Source organism: Stegastes partitus, unplaced genomic scaffold, assembly GCF_000690725.1.
Source record: "Stegastes partitus isolate 25-593 unplaced genomic scaffold, Stegastes_partitus-1.0.2 Scaffold1302, whole genome shotgun sequence".
Classification (NCBI taxonomy): domain Eukaryota; kingdom Metazoa; phylum Chordata; class Actinopteri; family Pomacentridae; genus Stegastes; species Stegastes partitus.
This window is the reverse complement of record NW_007579033.1, coordinates 79,939-95,401: the sequence shown is the minus strand read 5'-3', so window position 1 is coordinate 95,401 and position 15,463 is coordinate 79,939. Positions and strand designations below refer to the sequence as shown.

Here is a 15,463-nt window from a genome sequence, read left to right as displayed (position 1 = left end):
TAATGAATGTAAGTAATGATGATATCTGGTTTAGAAAAGGAGAAGAACAAACTGGTTTTGCAAAATTCCATCTGTTTTAGTGGAAACCAGCATCACAGGTAAAAACTTTAACAAATACATCATTCACCATGACTTTTTATTCCTAAAATTTTATCTCATTAGGACTAAATTACAGAGTTTGCATAAATGTCGGATAGCAAACAAATAGTAAAATAAACACCTAAACGTGTATGTTACATGTGATGGAAGTGAAATCTTTTCATCTGTAGTGTCTCACCTTCAACTAGAAAAACGAGTTCTGTGTTCAACCCCGACTGGTTTTATCTGTTACCTTAGCTGCTCCTTCAGCTGGGAGCCAAATCACAGTTTTGATAGTGTGTTATCTATATGACTATTAAGATAAACCGCAGCGACTCGGCCAAAGGTCGATAAGAACAGAGATGTATCAAAAACGTAGAGTCAAGAGTTGAAGAAGTGTTTGAAGAGCGGGACAGACGGTGGCTTTATCTCCCTGTGAGGCCTCTGACACACAAACAGCCTGCTGGAAGTTCAAATCTCTTTCCCGACTGTGATCTTGTAGAAACGCTGGTGCGACATTGTTGTTATCAAGAATGAGCCAATCAAACCTCCACATCAGAGAAAGAGGAATGCTGTACTGTGACATGACCTTAAAATGTCACAGTTCTTAAACAAACTGCTGGTTATCCACCAGCAGGAGGTATTAGGATGATTTATGGTTGGTGTTCTAGACGAGGCGTCTCTCAGTGGGAACGTTGCTCTCATTATCGGGTATCATTTGTGTCAAACGTTTGTCTTTTAAAAACATCCCTATTAACTCTGTGAATAGTTTCAGGGCGTTTTTATTCACTGTGGGCTCATTTTTTACTGCAATATTAAGTCCTGCAGCTCTATGGAAGCAGCACAGCTGTGACTAGAAGAGGAGGGAACTCAGAAATAAAAACCTTAATAATTATTTTACAAAACTTGACAAAACCTTGAATCTCCAATTACAACATTTTCCAAGTGCCTACAGGTGTGGTACCCATGCTGGAAAAAATGTGGCTCTACATGCTAAAAATCGTTTTAAACTTCTATTTTTTTTATTTGTTTCCATATTTGTCTTATATCTGTTGTGTCTAAACACAGCCTACAGTTCAGCTGAAATGTCAAATGTTTTTGTCAAGTATCTGTTGATCACAGCTGAGACACTAAAGGCTTCAAGGCTGCACTGAGGAGGACAAATGTTGTAGTTTTTTTCACAGGATCTGCTGCAATTTAGATTTGGTTACATTTCCCCACAAAATAGCACGGCACACACGATTAGTTCAGGACTGTTTTTACAGTGTCTGGCTGATAAATGGTTTCATTTTGACATTGTCTGTAAAAGACAACAGGTCTTTAAAACTCGCTGGGCAGGTTTTGTGGTTCAGAGGCTTAATATCATTAAAGTGATTTCAACCGTGTCATCCTGCCTACATACAAAATGAAACAAAAAGCTGGAATTACAAATATCTCCACAACACACATACTTCCTCCTACTTAAATTCCTCATGAGTAGACACATAAAAGACAGAAGTGATCATTTATGTGGTCGGGGTTCAGTCAGGTGGACTGTTACCGCCACTGGCATTTGGAAACATCATCATTTGCGGCTGATTCTTGCTCTGATGCTTATTCTTCTGGTGTAGTTTAGATTTTAAAAATGTTCCTTTGCAACAAACCCACCGGACGCTGCCACCTTGTCTTGCCACTGTGCAGTGTTTGTGTTCTTTGTCTTCTGTTAGTATGCAGTTGAACATGACTCGTGTTGATTTTTCATTAAAATGTTACTGCCAGATCTGACGCAGTTTTTATGGATTTTCCTGATTTTTTTAAATTGGGCGACACACATGGATGTCTGTGGTGTATGATTCTGATGTCACAAATTACACATGTTCATCTTAAACTGAGGTTTAAAGTGAGCACAGTGCACCACAGTCATCTTCACAGTTAAGCATGTTGTATATTCCTAGATTTGAACTTTTTATGTACAAAGAAAATTCCTCCTCAGAGCTGAACATGTTCAAATCTCACCACCGTTCTGACTCCTCCTCGTCCCCCACCCAGCCTCTCACCTTCAGCAGCTGGTCTTGCTGACTCTCCCACTGCCTCATGTCCTGGTAGAGCGTGACGGCGACTCGCTGAGGTTCGGCGCGACACCTCGAGCAGACGCCCAGCTGGGTCAGATCGTCGCACACGGGGCAGTGAAGCGTGGTGAAGTACTGGGAGATGGTTCCCTTCCTCCCCACCTCCTCTCCACCCACCGCTGAGGAGCAAGACGCCTTCTGGATCTGCAGAGAGAAAAAATGTCCTTTAACCACCACAGCTGATGCACAGAGACACGTGAGGAACATGCAGGAGAGTCTGCTTTGATCAGAGTAATGAAGAGGATGAGGAGACACTTTTGGAGTTTCCCAGTCAGACTGAGCCTTTTCGGTTTGTTTAAAATCAACAGATTCGTTTAAAGATGCCTAGTTGGTCTTTAGCTGATCCAGCTTCACATAAATAAACTGAACAACACTGTGGCAGTTTTTCTTTGCATCTTCATATCTTACAAAAGCCAAAAAATAACACAAAAGAAGGCGTATCAGTGGTTTGTTCATGATTTAGAGGAACAGCTCTGCCAGCAGATGGCACCTGTGCTCTGTCAGACAGACGCTGACTTCAGTATTGACACAGAGCGAAGCAGCAGCGCTGCAGTTTGATGAGTCTCATTCGATCCTCAGCAGGAAGCAGCAGAGATCTCTCTTCATCCTTTGTTCTCTCTCCACTAAAACACTGAATAAAAAACCCAGACAGTCTGGTTTTATTTTTACAAAAATGGAAGAGAGAGGTGACTTTTACCTCTCAGAGTTCCAGCAGTGAGCTGCTCAGTCACTCGTCAAACATAAAGGGTAACTAAACAGTAATTAATCCTCCAAACTCAGCATGAAGCAGATTGTTTGTGTCTTTATTACGCTCCCTTTGCTTCCTTGATGCTTTAATTCACAAGTGTTTCATGTGGGTGATATAATTGAATTATTATCTGCATTTCAAAGATAGAAATCCTCCCAGTCTCACCCTGGGCAGCTCCTGGTACCAGCTGAACACGTCCACTCCGATCAGCTGGAACATGCGGCCCAGTGGCGGCAGGATCTGCTTGGTGATGTAGTAGGTGGCGTTGAGGCGCAGCCCGGCGTCCTGCAGCACCTCCATGGGCCGACGCACCAGCTGGATGAGCGGCACGCCGGGCGTCCCGTACACGATCACGTAGGGAACCCTCTCGCCCACACGGGGCTCCAGCCGGCGGTCGTATGCCATCATACGCCTGAGACAAACAACAACACAGAGACCCTGATCAGGACTGTTTGTTTGCTGCGACGCCCAACGTTTTACTGTAAGTCACTCAAATAATTAACATCTCATAACAAACTCAGAACCACCAGGAGCTTCTGCTTCTTTGTGTTGCTGCTCTGATAAACATGAGATACTAGTCCTCATGAATGACGGTGATTATTTCCTCTTATCCATGCCTTGAAATCAGATTTTTTTCACCCATTAAGAGCTGGGTTGCCTAGCAACAGACTCAGGTACTGTACAACAGGCTGGTGCAGGCAGACAATGAGCACTGTGGGGAAGGAGTAATTGGATTCACACTGAGTACTGTAACTGTAGCTGACAGCGAGCGCTTTCTCACCATCCTGCTCACTGCTGCTGCACACACACAGACACGCACAGACACACACACACGTACAGTCAACAACTAATTCATCCATGTGTTCTCCTGTGCCGTCGCTGTGGCATTTTTTTCTGCAAACACACCTGGTGAGCTCGAGCGCCGGGACGCAGGCTCCGGGTCGATATGAGCCGCTGCCTCGGTACTCTTTGGCGAACGTCAGGTCCTGCATGCTGGCCCGGCCGTCCAGAACCTTCACACACTGACGCTGCACAAACTGCTTGACCTGGCTTATGTCCCGCGTCTCAAACAGCAGCTTAATGGAACGCTCCAGAATCTGACGAGTGAAAAGAGACACACGACAGACAAGAAGAGAGAGTAAAGATAATGGAAGGGCAGAGGGGTCAAGTGGGTAAAATAAAGCAGGATTCATTTGCAATATAAAAAAACAGGAACTTGCTGTTTAATGCTGTGATATTTAACTATAATTAGGGGAACCGGCTGTGTGTGACTCAGCCTAAATGGCAGCGAGAACAGCGTCTACACTCAAACCCTCCATGTCCCTGAGCAGCCAGGGACCTTTTCCCTGATTGACACATGTGAAGCGGTCTGAGTAAACGGGAGCGGGAACAAGTCTGGCGTGGCTGTGATTGGTTGAGAGCTTGCTGAAAGTGAGGGGAGGAGGCAAGGATGGTTTGCCTGTTACCTTGGAAACAGCGGGGCAGCCGTCGCGGCGCACCGTCTCGATCCCTTTGGCGTCAAACACGGGCTCCTTTTGGTCAAGGCTCTCATACATGTAGCCCACGTAGCGCTTCTTTGTCTGCAGCACGCAGGGCAGGTACACCTGGGAAACACACAACACACACACACACACACACACACACACAAATCAATAATTACCTCTGAATGTGTCTACGAGTGCAGATGGAGAGACAAAATTGGCACTGAATGGACACAAATCCAAATTGCACAGACATTACAGAGAGGCTTGTGTGTGTGTGTGCATGAGTGTGTGTGTGTGAGACGAAGCTCTACCTTCTCAAACTTGAGCTTGACCGGTTTGGGGTTTGTTGCGGTCACCGCCTCAGCGATCTCATTGCCGATCTTGAAGGCCTGCTCTTTGGTGGCTCCCTTCAGCAACACAAACATGCTGCCAAACACACACAGACACACACAGCGGCTCATTACAAAGTCTGATCCAACAATCAATACTTAATGTCACTTCAGTTGTAAGTCGTGAGTGAACACCGCTGATCCGTCAGCGGTCGCGTCGGTCAGAAACTCTGCAAACTTCAAACATTTCTGACTGCTGCTCAGCAGGTCATTAAAGACTCTTGACCGTTTTTGAGGAACTTCCGCTTTCCACCAGAGGAAGTTACAGGAAGAATGTTTTGCCCTCAAACCTCCACATCTGCACGCCAGAGGACTTACAGCTGTGTTTTCCAATAGTCTATGTTATGCATGTGACAGAACACATGCTTCTATGTGTGAGCTACACAGCTAGAGCTTCACATGCATTAAAGGCCGATTCATGGTTTCTGCATTCCCATTTGCTGAACAATACACCCCGTTACAAATTATGATGTAAAGTATATTTTTCTTTGATTTTCCTAAATAGTCGATGTAAATGACAGTCAGCATAATTTTCAAGTCATCAAACATTAAAGTATATTTGAATGTTATTGAACAAACCTCCCAATGACAGCAGTATTTTTTTCCAAAATGAAAAACTTAAAATGCACTGTTCTAAATTATTACACACAACAGAGTTCCAAAACATTTCATAGATTGTAAATAACTGAAAATGGTCATTTGTTGAATTTGCAGCATTAGGAGGTCATATTTACTGAAATCAAAAGCTATTTCAGTCAAAGACATCTTAACAAGTCAAGTTACATTTTAACATAGAACCCCTTATTTGATAGCAGCTTCATAATCCATTGAACTTGTGAATTTTTGGAGAGTTTCTGCTTGAATTTCTTTGCAGCCTCCCAGAGCTGCTGTTTGGATGTAAAAAACCTCCCACCCTCATAGATCTTTTGCTTGAGGATGCTCCAAAGGTTCTCAATAGGGTCAGGTCAGGGGAGGATGGGGGCCACACCATGAGTTTCTCTCCTTTTATGCCCATAGCAGCCAATGATGCAAAGGTATTCCTTGCAGCATGAGATGGTGCATTGTCATGCATGAAGATGATTTTGTAATGAAAAGCACAGTTCTTGTTTTTGTACCGTGGAAGAAAGTGGACAGTCAGGGGGCCGACCAGCTCTCTGTCCATGATTGCGGCCTAAAACATGACTCTGCCACCTCCTTGCTGACTTCACAGCCTTGTTGGGACATGGTGGCCGTCCACCAACCATCCACTACTCCATCCATTCAGGGTTGCACGGCACTCATCAGTGAACAAGACTGTTTGAAAATTAGTCTTCATGTATTTCTGGGCCCATTGCAGCTGTTTCTGCTTCTGAGCATTGGAAGGTTTATGCATAACTGCAAGCCTTTGGAGGATCCTACACCTTGATGTTCGTGGGACTCCAGAGGCACCAGCAGCTTCAAATACCTGTTTGCTGCTTTGTAATGGCATTTTAGCAGCTGCTCTTTTAATCTGATGTATTTGTCTGGCAGAAACCTTCCTCGTTGTACCTTTATCTGCACAAACATGTATGTGCTCTGAATCAGCCACAAATCTCTCAATAGTCTGATGATCACACTTAAGTTTTCATGAAATATCTAAGGTTTCCATACCTTGTTCACGGCATTCAACTATTTCACACTTTTCAGCAGCAGAGAGATCCTTTTTCTTTCCCATACTGCTTGAAAATGGTGGTCTGCTTAATAATGTGGAATGTCCTTCTTTAGTAATTTTTCCTTTAATTGGGCTTACCTGTCAAACTAATTATCACAGGTGCCTGAAATTGTTTTCAGTGATCCAAAGAGCACTGAAACACAATACCGTCCATGGGTTTAATTGAAAAACAAATGTAATCTTCATGACACTTACATACTATTTGCCTAATAATTTGGAACGCGGTGTAATGACTTTGAATGCAGACAGCCGATGTCTACGTACTATAAAGTACACGTTGGTCTGTTGCGTACACAGTTGTATAGTCCCTCTGGTCAAAAACACAGAAAAACTCCTGTGGATGTTGTCACTTTTTGCACCTTTTACAGGTTAAAGCAGCTGGTTACAGATTACTTGATTATTCCTGAGCTGTGCCGAACACAGCAAAGGGTTTCTGGAGATTTTAGAACTTCCCACTGTGTGTGGGCACCATCAACGCAGATGTAAAGTCCTGCAGTGACCACTTCAATTGCAAATTTTTCAGAGAATAATTGTAAAGGTGTGGATGATAGGAAATTTCCTCGTTTTGTCATCTGCCTCAGTCTGTCTGCGGCCAAACATTTGTGTTTGCACACCAACTACATCAGAAGGTTTTGAGCACATGTGCTCGGCAGTAGTTCATGTGTGAAACATGTAGACGTTGATCAACACCACATGTAAGGAACAATGTCCTCCAAGCAGACTAGAAAGAAGTATAACAACACCAACTACACATTCGTCTGTCTGTGTGTGCGTTTGCAAAGTGTATAAACAAGTCTTTCAAGCTTCAAGTCTATTTCTTTTAGCGTTACAAACTTTGTGTCTGAACACATCCTGTGTAGAAAAGTGAAGCCTGAAAGTAAGACCTAATGTGTGTCAAATATGTGGAATGTCTTCCCACTGAGATGCATTCATCTCTCTTGAGTTTCCCTGCTGAAGTCATTTAGTTTGATTAGCAAAGAGCAAAGAGACAAAAAGTTTATTGCTGCCATTTAAAACTTCACAGCTCTCATGACTGAGACACTGCAGGAATAGAAACTCTCCGAATCATTACCTGCCAAATATAGTCGCTGCAGCACTTCTGATACTGAGAATAATTAACGCCTCCGAGCTGGCTGTCAAAACTTTAAGAAGTGTAAACTGATTGTTGCAAACGTTCATGAGAACACAGCTCAGGTGCAATCACACACTCGCACATCGTCAGAAAGACGTGACACATCGACGAAGCTGCCGGCTGTGTTAACGCACAGTCAGACACAGCGAATTGAAATTAGAAATGTGTGTCAGTTGTGGCTTTAGGCTGACAGGAGTTCTGAGCGTATATCACTTGTAAACCTGCCTGAGCTGCTGCTGCTGCTGCTTTGACAACAGAACACTGACAGATTTCCAGAATCAGATGCAGAAAAAAGTGCTAATATTGTTTACCTGTCGGTGTCTCCGTACACGACACGTGCTCCCCATTTCTTAGTGTCATTGACCAGCTTGATGGCTCTCTCCAGGGTCTCTCTGGCTTTGTGGACGATGCTGTCCCCGACCTGGAGATTCGAGAGAGATTGGTGCAGATTATTTAAAAAAAAATGAGTTTCACAAAGATGTAGTTTGCATTTCTTCCAGTGACGCTCATCTGAGATTTACAGCAACACTAAATATGTGATGTTTCATCCAGCCTGCTTCTCCCAAAGAACCACAGATGGCTTCAAATATGGTCTTTTCCACATTCTATCTTAACTTTTTCCACTGAGATTTAAAAGATGCCTTTCGTTTTGGCAGACTGGATGCTCGCAGAGCAGACAGCTGATAGTAACTGTTGATAAGCTTACCTCCACGCTGGGCATCCGTCCAGAGTAGTTGGCGGCGGTGTAGCCAAAGGTGACGTTGGCGATGAGCTTGAGTCCGAGCTGTCGGGCGTCCAGCAGCTTCATCAGGGCTTTGTCCTGCTTGTAGGTTTTCATCGACTGCTTCACCATGATCCTCGTGTTGAGGATTTCCTCCAGCATGCTGGGCAGGACGCCTTTACGCACCGACGACTGGACACAAACAACACGCAGGTCAAAACTGGTGCTCTTGTCAAAAACATCGGCTCTCTAAAGTGAACTGATACATTCTATTACAACAATCCTCCTTTAAAACCTCCACGAAGGTTAGAATGTTCAGGTTTTGTTGAAACTGTTTCAGAGATGAGTTGATTTAACTGAGTGGTCATTTGGAGGCTGTAGTTTGTGTTGCTGTTGACAACACAATACAGCTGCTTCTGTACACATCAGGAAACATCTTACAAACACAAACTTGCAGCAGAAAGCATGATGGGAGTTTAGCTTGTAAAAGAGCACCGTGACACCCCTATGAGGGGTACTGAATCAGGTCAGTGAACAAGTCCTACATTAAGCTGGGATAATCTAAGACAATGATCACAGATACCTTTTTTCTGTTAACATTTTTGCGTGATAACAAAGAATTGGTCAGAGGTTTTTAACAGTATCGATAACTTCAAAATTGCGGGGGGCAGTTTGGGGCGTTTAACCTCTCCATAAATCTGTTTTCACATTCCCCACTGTGATCATCAGTGTCAAATCCTGTTTTCATAGGGACCAATATCGCCATAGTGCTGTATAGCGGTGAAATTTTAGTGAAATGATGCACTAGGCAGGTCTGTAAACCCTCCATCCAAAGCTGTGTTCAATCACATGTTCAATGTTGCTTCAGGTCAGACGGTCTCTAAAATACTTGCAGACAAACTGTACAGTTTATCATCCCCCAATTTATTTTTCAATACAGGACGACTCGCTTTTATACGAGATGGGTGTCAGTGCTACAATGAAAGCAAAAAAAAATACCCAAAAAAACTAATTAATTTCTGGTTTTAGTTCGACTTCAATTCCAGATGCCAATTTGAAGACGAAAACAGGAAAAGTACTTAATTCTTTTAATTCATGTGATTTTTTCATCCACTTATCAAACAACTCGAACACAGCTTTGGACAGAAGATGTCCAGAATATTTGTTGGCTCAATCATAAAAACAGAGTGTTGAATTTGAATCTGAAAAAGAAAATCTGACTGTTTTTGACTGAGAAAGGGCAAAAATATAAATTAATGTCAAAGGAGAAAAATGTGGCTTTCCATAAAAGCTTCTCTCAGTTTAAACATCACATATAAATATTAAATACAATAAAGTTGGACAGTGATGAATACAATGATTGTCACAACTGTAAAGCTACTTAAGGAATCCACTATGTTAAGGTGTTCATATATTATACCTACTGTAATAAGTTGGTAAAATAACTCAGGTTTTACTGTGTGTTATTGCATCACTGACATTTTGACACACTGTCGGTTGAGTTTTAGTCTTTTAATAACCTCATTAAACATGACTGTGCTGTAGCCGTGTGTGTGTTTGTTATGTAATGAGTCTACGGGACAGCAGCCAGGCAGAGTGAAGCAATCAGTGAATGAACGGAGGGATGGAGATCATGAAGTGCATTAGAAGTGCTCGGCCTTCGCAGCAGCTAATGAACCTTAATGAAGCTGCGCTGCTGGACGGCTCAGAGAGATGATCCATAACGCGGCCGAGCGTTTGGTGTTTTTTTTTTTTTTTTTCCCCCCAGGATGACGCTGTGCTGGTGTAATGTCATCAGAATGGAGGGGGAGGGGGAGTGGGTGCTGTACCTTGACGAAGGCGATGCCGTTGGGCGACACGGTGATGTCGTTGCGGAGCTGGTAGAGGAGCTCAGGAGCAACTCGCAGGGAGGTGCAGCCGAACTTAAACTCATCGGGCCTGAAATAGAGACACAGTAGAGAAAACTAGCTCTCATCTTGTTTCTGTAAACAAACTGTAATCAAAATCTCTACATTTCAATCCTATTTAACCTTCACCAATAAAAAGCAAAAATTTCTTCACTTCTTGATGCAACCATGAAGTCATTATCGACTGAGCTGTGAGCAACAGTTACTTGGCAAAAAGTTCAGTGACTTTTCAACTGAGCTGAGATAAACTTCAGGCTGTTGCTATGCAGAGCAGAGAGGAGGCAAGTATGGAAACAATGGTAAAATGTACAATATACAGTATGCAAGGACACTTTTTATTCATGGTGGTAACACCTGTGGGCACTTGGAAAATGTTGTACATGGACATTTTTGTGAAGTAAAGAATTAACATTTTAATGATTTCCGGCATTATATCTATGTTATACTGTGCAGAAAACATGCTTAGGTTCTCTATACTTCTACCCTTGGCTGCTCTGTTTCTATAGAGGACTTAATATTGCAGTGAAAAATGAGCCCACAGTAGGGTAAAAATGTGACCAGAGCAAATTTTAAAAAACGCCCAGAAACTGCTTGGAGTTCAGAGGGTGAAATATTAGAAAACAGTGAAAAAACTGCTGATTTCCCAGAGTCCAAGTAACGTCCTCAAATGTTGAGCTCGGTTTGATGTACAGTCTGAAACCCGAAGACGTTCAGTTTGCCATGAAATAAACTTAAAAAGCAACACATTCTGACATGGAGAAGCTGGAGCTTTAATATTATCACTTTTCTAAACAGCTGTTGATGAATTTTCTTTCTGTCCTAACTGACAAATTTACTGATACTTTAAATGTAAGAACCCGGCATTGGCCACTAATAGTCCTAAAGAGAATAATACTGTATAAACACAAGCAGAAAAACAGATGTCAGGTATAACTGTAAAAATAACAAATGTTAAAAAAAAAAAAGAAAAAAAAAAAGCTTTTTATCCTTTAAAGACAGTTACTGGAGGAAAAACAGCTTGTTTAAACAGCTAAAATTTCCATCCAGCCCCTGAGCTGATTTGCCACTTTCTACTCTGCTGAGAACGAGGAGCATGAAGCCTGTGTATGTCTGCCAGGCACTCCTCGTTTTTTTATGTTACCTTGGAGTAGCAGACATATGCATGTTGGAAAGAAGTGTTCACGTCTCCTGCTGTTGCTATGCAACTACACTAATCCTGCTGAAAAACTGAAATAACTCCTAACTCGCGGAGCTCGCTGCCCTGAGCTGTGAACAACATGCAGAGCTCTCCGAGAGTTTGTTCCATTAAAAATAATGAGGGGAGGAAGGAGCTGCTGGAGGGAGACTTTCCTGGCAGACGTGCAACCTAAGCAGATTCGGTACATGCTGTCGGTGTGTGGGCCTGTCATGTCCTTACGTTCCCAGGCTGTCCACGTGGCCGAGGCAGGTGGAGAAGCAGTAGTTGTACGCGATGACGATGGAGGGGTAGAGCGACTGGAAGTCCAGCACGACCACAGAGTTGCTGTAAAAGCGCGACTCGGGCTCCATGACCAGGGGGATGCACTGCGGCGCTCTCTGCTGGGCTCGCTGCTGCACGCTGGGGGTCACGGGGATGTAGTTGAGGGGTTTGGCCAAGCGGAGCATCATGGACTCGACACGGTACTGAGGACGAAAGATAGAAGCTCTTTAAAGCACTTCATGGTATCATACTACTTCTTTTTCTTCCTTCTTTACCCATATTTTTGTCAATCCACTGTATTCATGCATTATTAAAGCAGGTTAGAACAAATCAGTGTTAAAGCCGGCTGCTCAGGTGGTGGAGCGGATAGTCCACTGAAGTTTGTGGCAGCTCTGTTGTGACTGGTGTGAAATGAGCGGACAAGAAACACTGTAAACCACTTTGAGGGCCACTGAGGTGGAATAGCGCTACATATGCACCATCTCTTGAGCGCTTTGATCAGATTTATGGCGAAATGCTTTAATGCTTAAACAGGATAAAACCATTTAAATAGCAAAGCAGTGCAACTAGCTGGAAATGTAAAACTGAAGAATTATAAAGATCATTTATGCAGCACATGTGGAGTGACTTCTCATTTTTCTTCAGCTCTGTTTTTGTCCGTACCACTTCCTGGGAAAAATCTGATACAAACATGAATTTGCAGGCTGTGAAACTAAAACAATGTTAAAAGGCACTACAGAGCTGAAGGGAGCTGCAGGAATGTGTGATAATTATCTTCAGAAACTTCATCATTTTGGATACTCAAAATACTCAGTGTTTCTATAACGCATTTTGATGTTTCACATTTGAGAATGTTGAAATGTTGAAAAAACCCAATTTTGCAAGAAAATATTTGAACGAGTTAATGTGCGCAAAGGGCGATAGAAATGGCTTTTCCAAATAAATTCTGATGTAATAAAACATTTAATTCACGACTAATTAGCCGTTTCTTTCATTGTAATCGTCTCCAGACGGTATTAAACGTGTCTAATTACCAGCTGACATGAAGGAATAATTACAACTTGTCTGACCAAAAACAATCCTAAACACTTCTGGTTTTTTTTACACACATTTTTCTCTTGTAGACGACCAAAGTTTTGTTTGTTTCTCTTTATTACAGCCATGCATAATGTTGCTTGTACCGTCACCTTACCGCTTGGTTTTTTTCACTCCAAAGCAGTTCATGGAAAGAAGCCTAATTTGCACTGTCTTCACATTTTAATTTTTCCCAACATTTTGAGAGCTGTCTTCAAATTAGCATGACAATTACAAGGAAACACGACTACAGTGATTTGCTCGTATACAAATGTTCCTAACACAGGTCTGAAATACGATTATAAGCTGGTTACTGAGATCTTTTAACTCTCCCTCATCAACATTACCAGTGTGATGAAAAAGATCATGAGTGTAACCATCAGTAAATCACTGATGGTGTCAACACAGCAGCACAGAGAACTTTGGGCTAATCAGTGTGTCCAGAAGTCATGTCTCCATTACCGAGAGAGCTCCAGGTTTGAAATCTGTACCTGAACTAAAGCGACAGTGAAGTCTGTGAGTACCTGTGACCCTCGGGTCAGAACATGGAAGAACTGAATCCCAAACAGTCTGGCGAGCTCGCTGGTTCGGCCGACGATGTCGTGCTGCTGCAGAAGCTGCATGGAGCCACGGACTCGGCTCACGTAGTGATCCACCAGCTTCCATCTACGGTAACACACACATCAGCACAATCATGTAATACACACCAGAGATTTGGGGGTTTTCTGAAACAAAGGGTGAATTATACAAGAAGCAAGATAAATTAACAGGCAGGCAGACTTCTACTGGCTCTGATCACTTTTTAATGTACATGCAGTGAACTATTTATGAGTCACACATGAGTCACTTTAGTTGTCATTTCCAGTAAATGTATTTCTATCTATGGTGAAAAAAAAGAGAAAAATACTGTCACGGTGGTTCAAATAAAAATAGACAGAATGAGCTATGTAATTTAATGTCCCAAAAGGCCTGTATAATAACCAGTGTATATGATTCTGATGAAGTGTGTTTGACGTTGGCACAAACCTGTACAAGTCTGTGTTGTGGTCAAACCAGTCGGATAGCGTTCGGGGGCTGTACAGGGGGAAGCGCTGGTGGAGAACATGGAAGGCCACGTTCTCGAAACTGTAGTTGTTCAACGTCACCTGGAGGAAAAAAGAAAAACATCTTTACTAACTTCTCCTCAAAGTAACTCCTACATTTTACAGAACGTCAATCAAGTAATGATCATATTTCAAAGTTCTGAAGTGGTGAACAGACTGAAAATAGCAATTTAACACTAGAATGTATGAAAGCAAGTGGAGAGCAGTTTGCAAAGTGTAGAAGTGGAAAACTTTGCTTGTCTAAACCATACCACAGATTTTTTTGATGGCGGTGGTTTTGCTTGTAACTGCATAAAATGAAAGTGTCTGCTTGTGACCACTAATCACAGGTTACGGCCTTTTTGTGGATGAGCCGTGAGCAGTTCTGACTGAGAGTTTTGTTTCATTTGAAGAATTTTTAGATACCTGAAGAGGTGCAAGTATCCAGTAATTCACTGAGGGGAAAAAAGCAAAACTTTAAGCCATAAAAATAGTTTTGTGTATCAGAAACACAGAACATCCTTATCTTTTCCATTATGTAGAGACCCCTCAGGTTTCTTGGAGGAGCTCCAAACCCTCAGCTGGCAGCTACTTTTATGATATTCCTCAAATCCCATGACTTTTGGGATTACAGGGTCAAGATTTAATGGGAAAATATTCCCTGGAAAGCTCATAAAAATGTCTCTGAAAATAGTTTTTCACACAACACAGTTTTGTTGAGCTTTGTATGGTGAGTGTATTCTGCTTCCACTGGCCACTGTGGGCCCCTGTAGTCTGCTACACTGACAAGGAGGGAATCCCTGCGTGTTCTCACTGAGAAAAACAGCATTTTTAATCAAAAAGCAACTGAGCTCACAGCCTAAAGCAGCAGAAACTGTTGGCACGCAGGAGCCAGCAGTGGAGAATGCCAGCTCAGGGTAAACCACTGAGTAAACAAAAATGTAAGAAAAAAATAGAGTATTATTGTTCATAGGCTGAAATACTGCTCATTGTAAAAAATAAAATAAAATCAAGAGGCACAAATGCTCTCTGCAGCAGGAAAGATATGCAACAGTGGTGAGACTCCCTCCTGAAAGACGAGAGGAGTGACAGAAAGTAGGTCACGAGCTGAAATTCTGAGATCTGGTGGCTGACAGTGGAGTGTGCGGAGGTCATGCCGGGACACCTGCCTCGGTTTTCATCACCCTCCAGAGGTTGAGTGTGATGCGTCCTATGATGTTAATCTCCGTCATGGTGTCGGCTCCGTACTCATCCCTCTCTGCAGCGAAGCGATTCTCTTTGGAGTCACCTGAGGACACGAACGGAGCCAGACAGACAGCCAATTACAGAGGAGGGCAGCCGCCGGAGGCTCTCCATTCAGCTCTCAGTGCACACACTCACGGGGAAACATCCAAACACATTCACACAGCGCTGCAAACTGACACTCATTCACAGCTACACAAACTGAGCCACATGTGTTTGCAGTTACAGTACTGATAGCGTGCACATGAGCTGACACACACACACACACACACACTTTGTATTGACCTGGGTTTAATGATTTTCCCCAGACAGGACTGAACACTTTCTAGAGAAAAACATAAAAGTGCAC

At 42.8% G+C, this 15,463-nt stretch overlaps 1 protein-coding gene across 1 annotated transcript in view; it reads right to left on the bottom strand.

Moving 5' to 3' along the window:
- Nucleotides 1-15,463, bottom strand: part of rev3l (REV3 like, DNA directed polymerase zeta catalytic subunit) — a 90,846-nt gene that overhangs the window by 1,899 nt on the left and 73,484 nt on the right. The window contains exons 20-31 of the mRNA XM_008298289.1: nt 15,042-15,160; nt 13,817-13,935; nt 13,315-13,456; nt 11,675-11,919; nt 10,180-10,288; nt 8,336-8,542; nt 7,941-8,050; nt 4,730-4,844; nt 4,401-4,538; nt 3,841-4,031; nt 3,100-3,346; nt 2,115-2,330 (exon numbers count right to left, since the gene is read on the bottom strand). Coding sequence (XP_008296511.1) covers nt 2,115-2,330; nt 3,100-3,346; nt 3,841-4,031; nt 4,401-4,538; nt 4,730-4,844; nt 7,941-8,050; nt 8,336-8,542; nt 10,180-10,288; nt 11,675-11,919; nt 13,315-13,456; nt 13,817-13,935; nt 15,042-15,160 — 1,958 coding nt within the window. The remainder of the gene's footprint in view (nt 1-2,114; nt 2,331-3,099; nt 3,347-3,840; nt 4,032-4,400; nt 4,539-4,729; nt 4,845-7,940; nt 8,051-8,335; nt 8,543-10,179; nt 10,289-11,674; nt 11,920-13,314; nt 13,457-13,816; nt 13,936-15,041; nt 15,161-15,463) is intronic.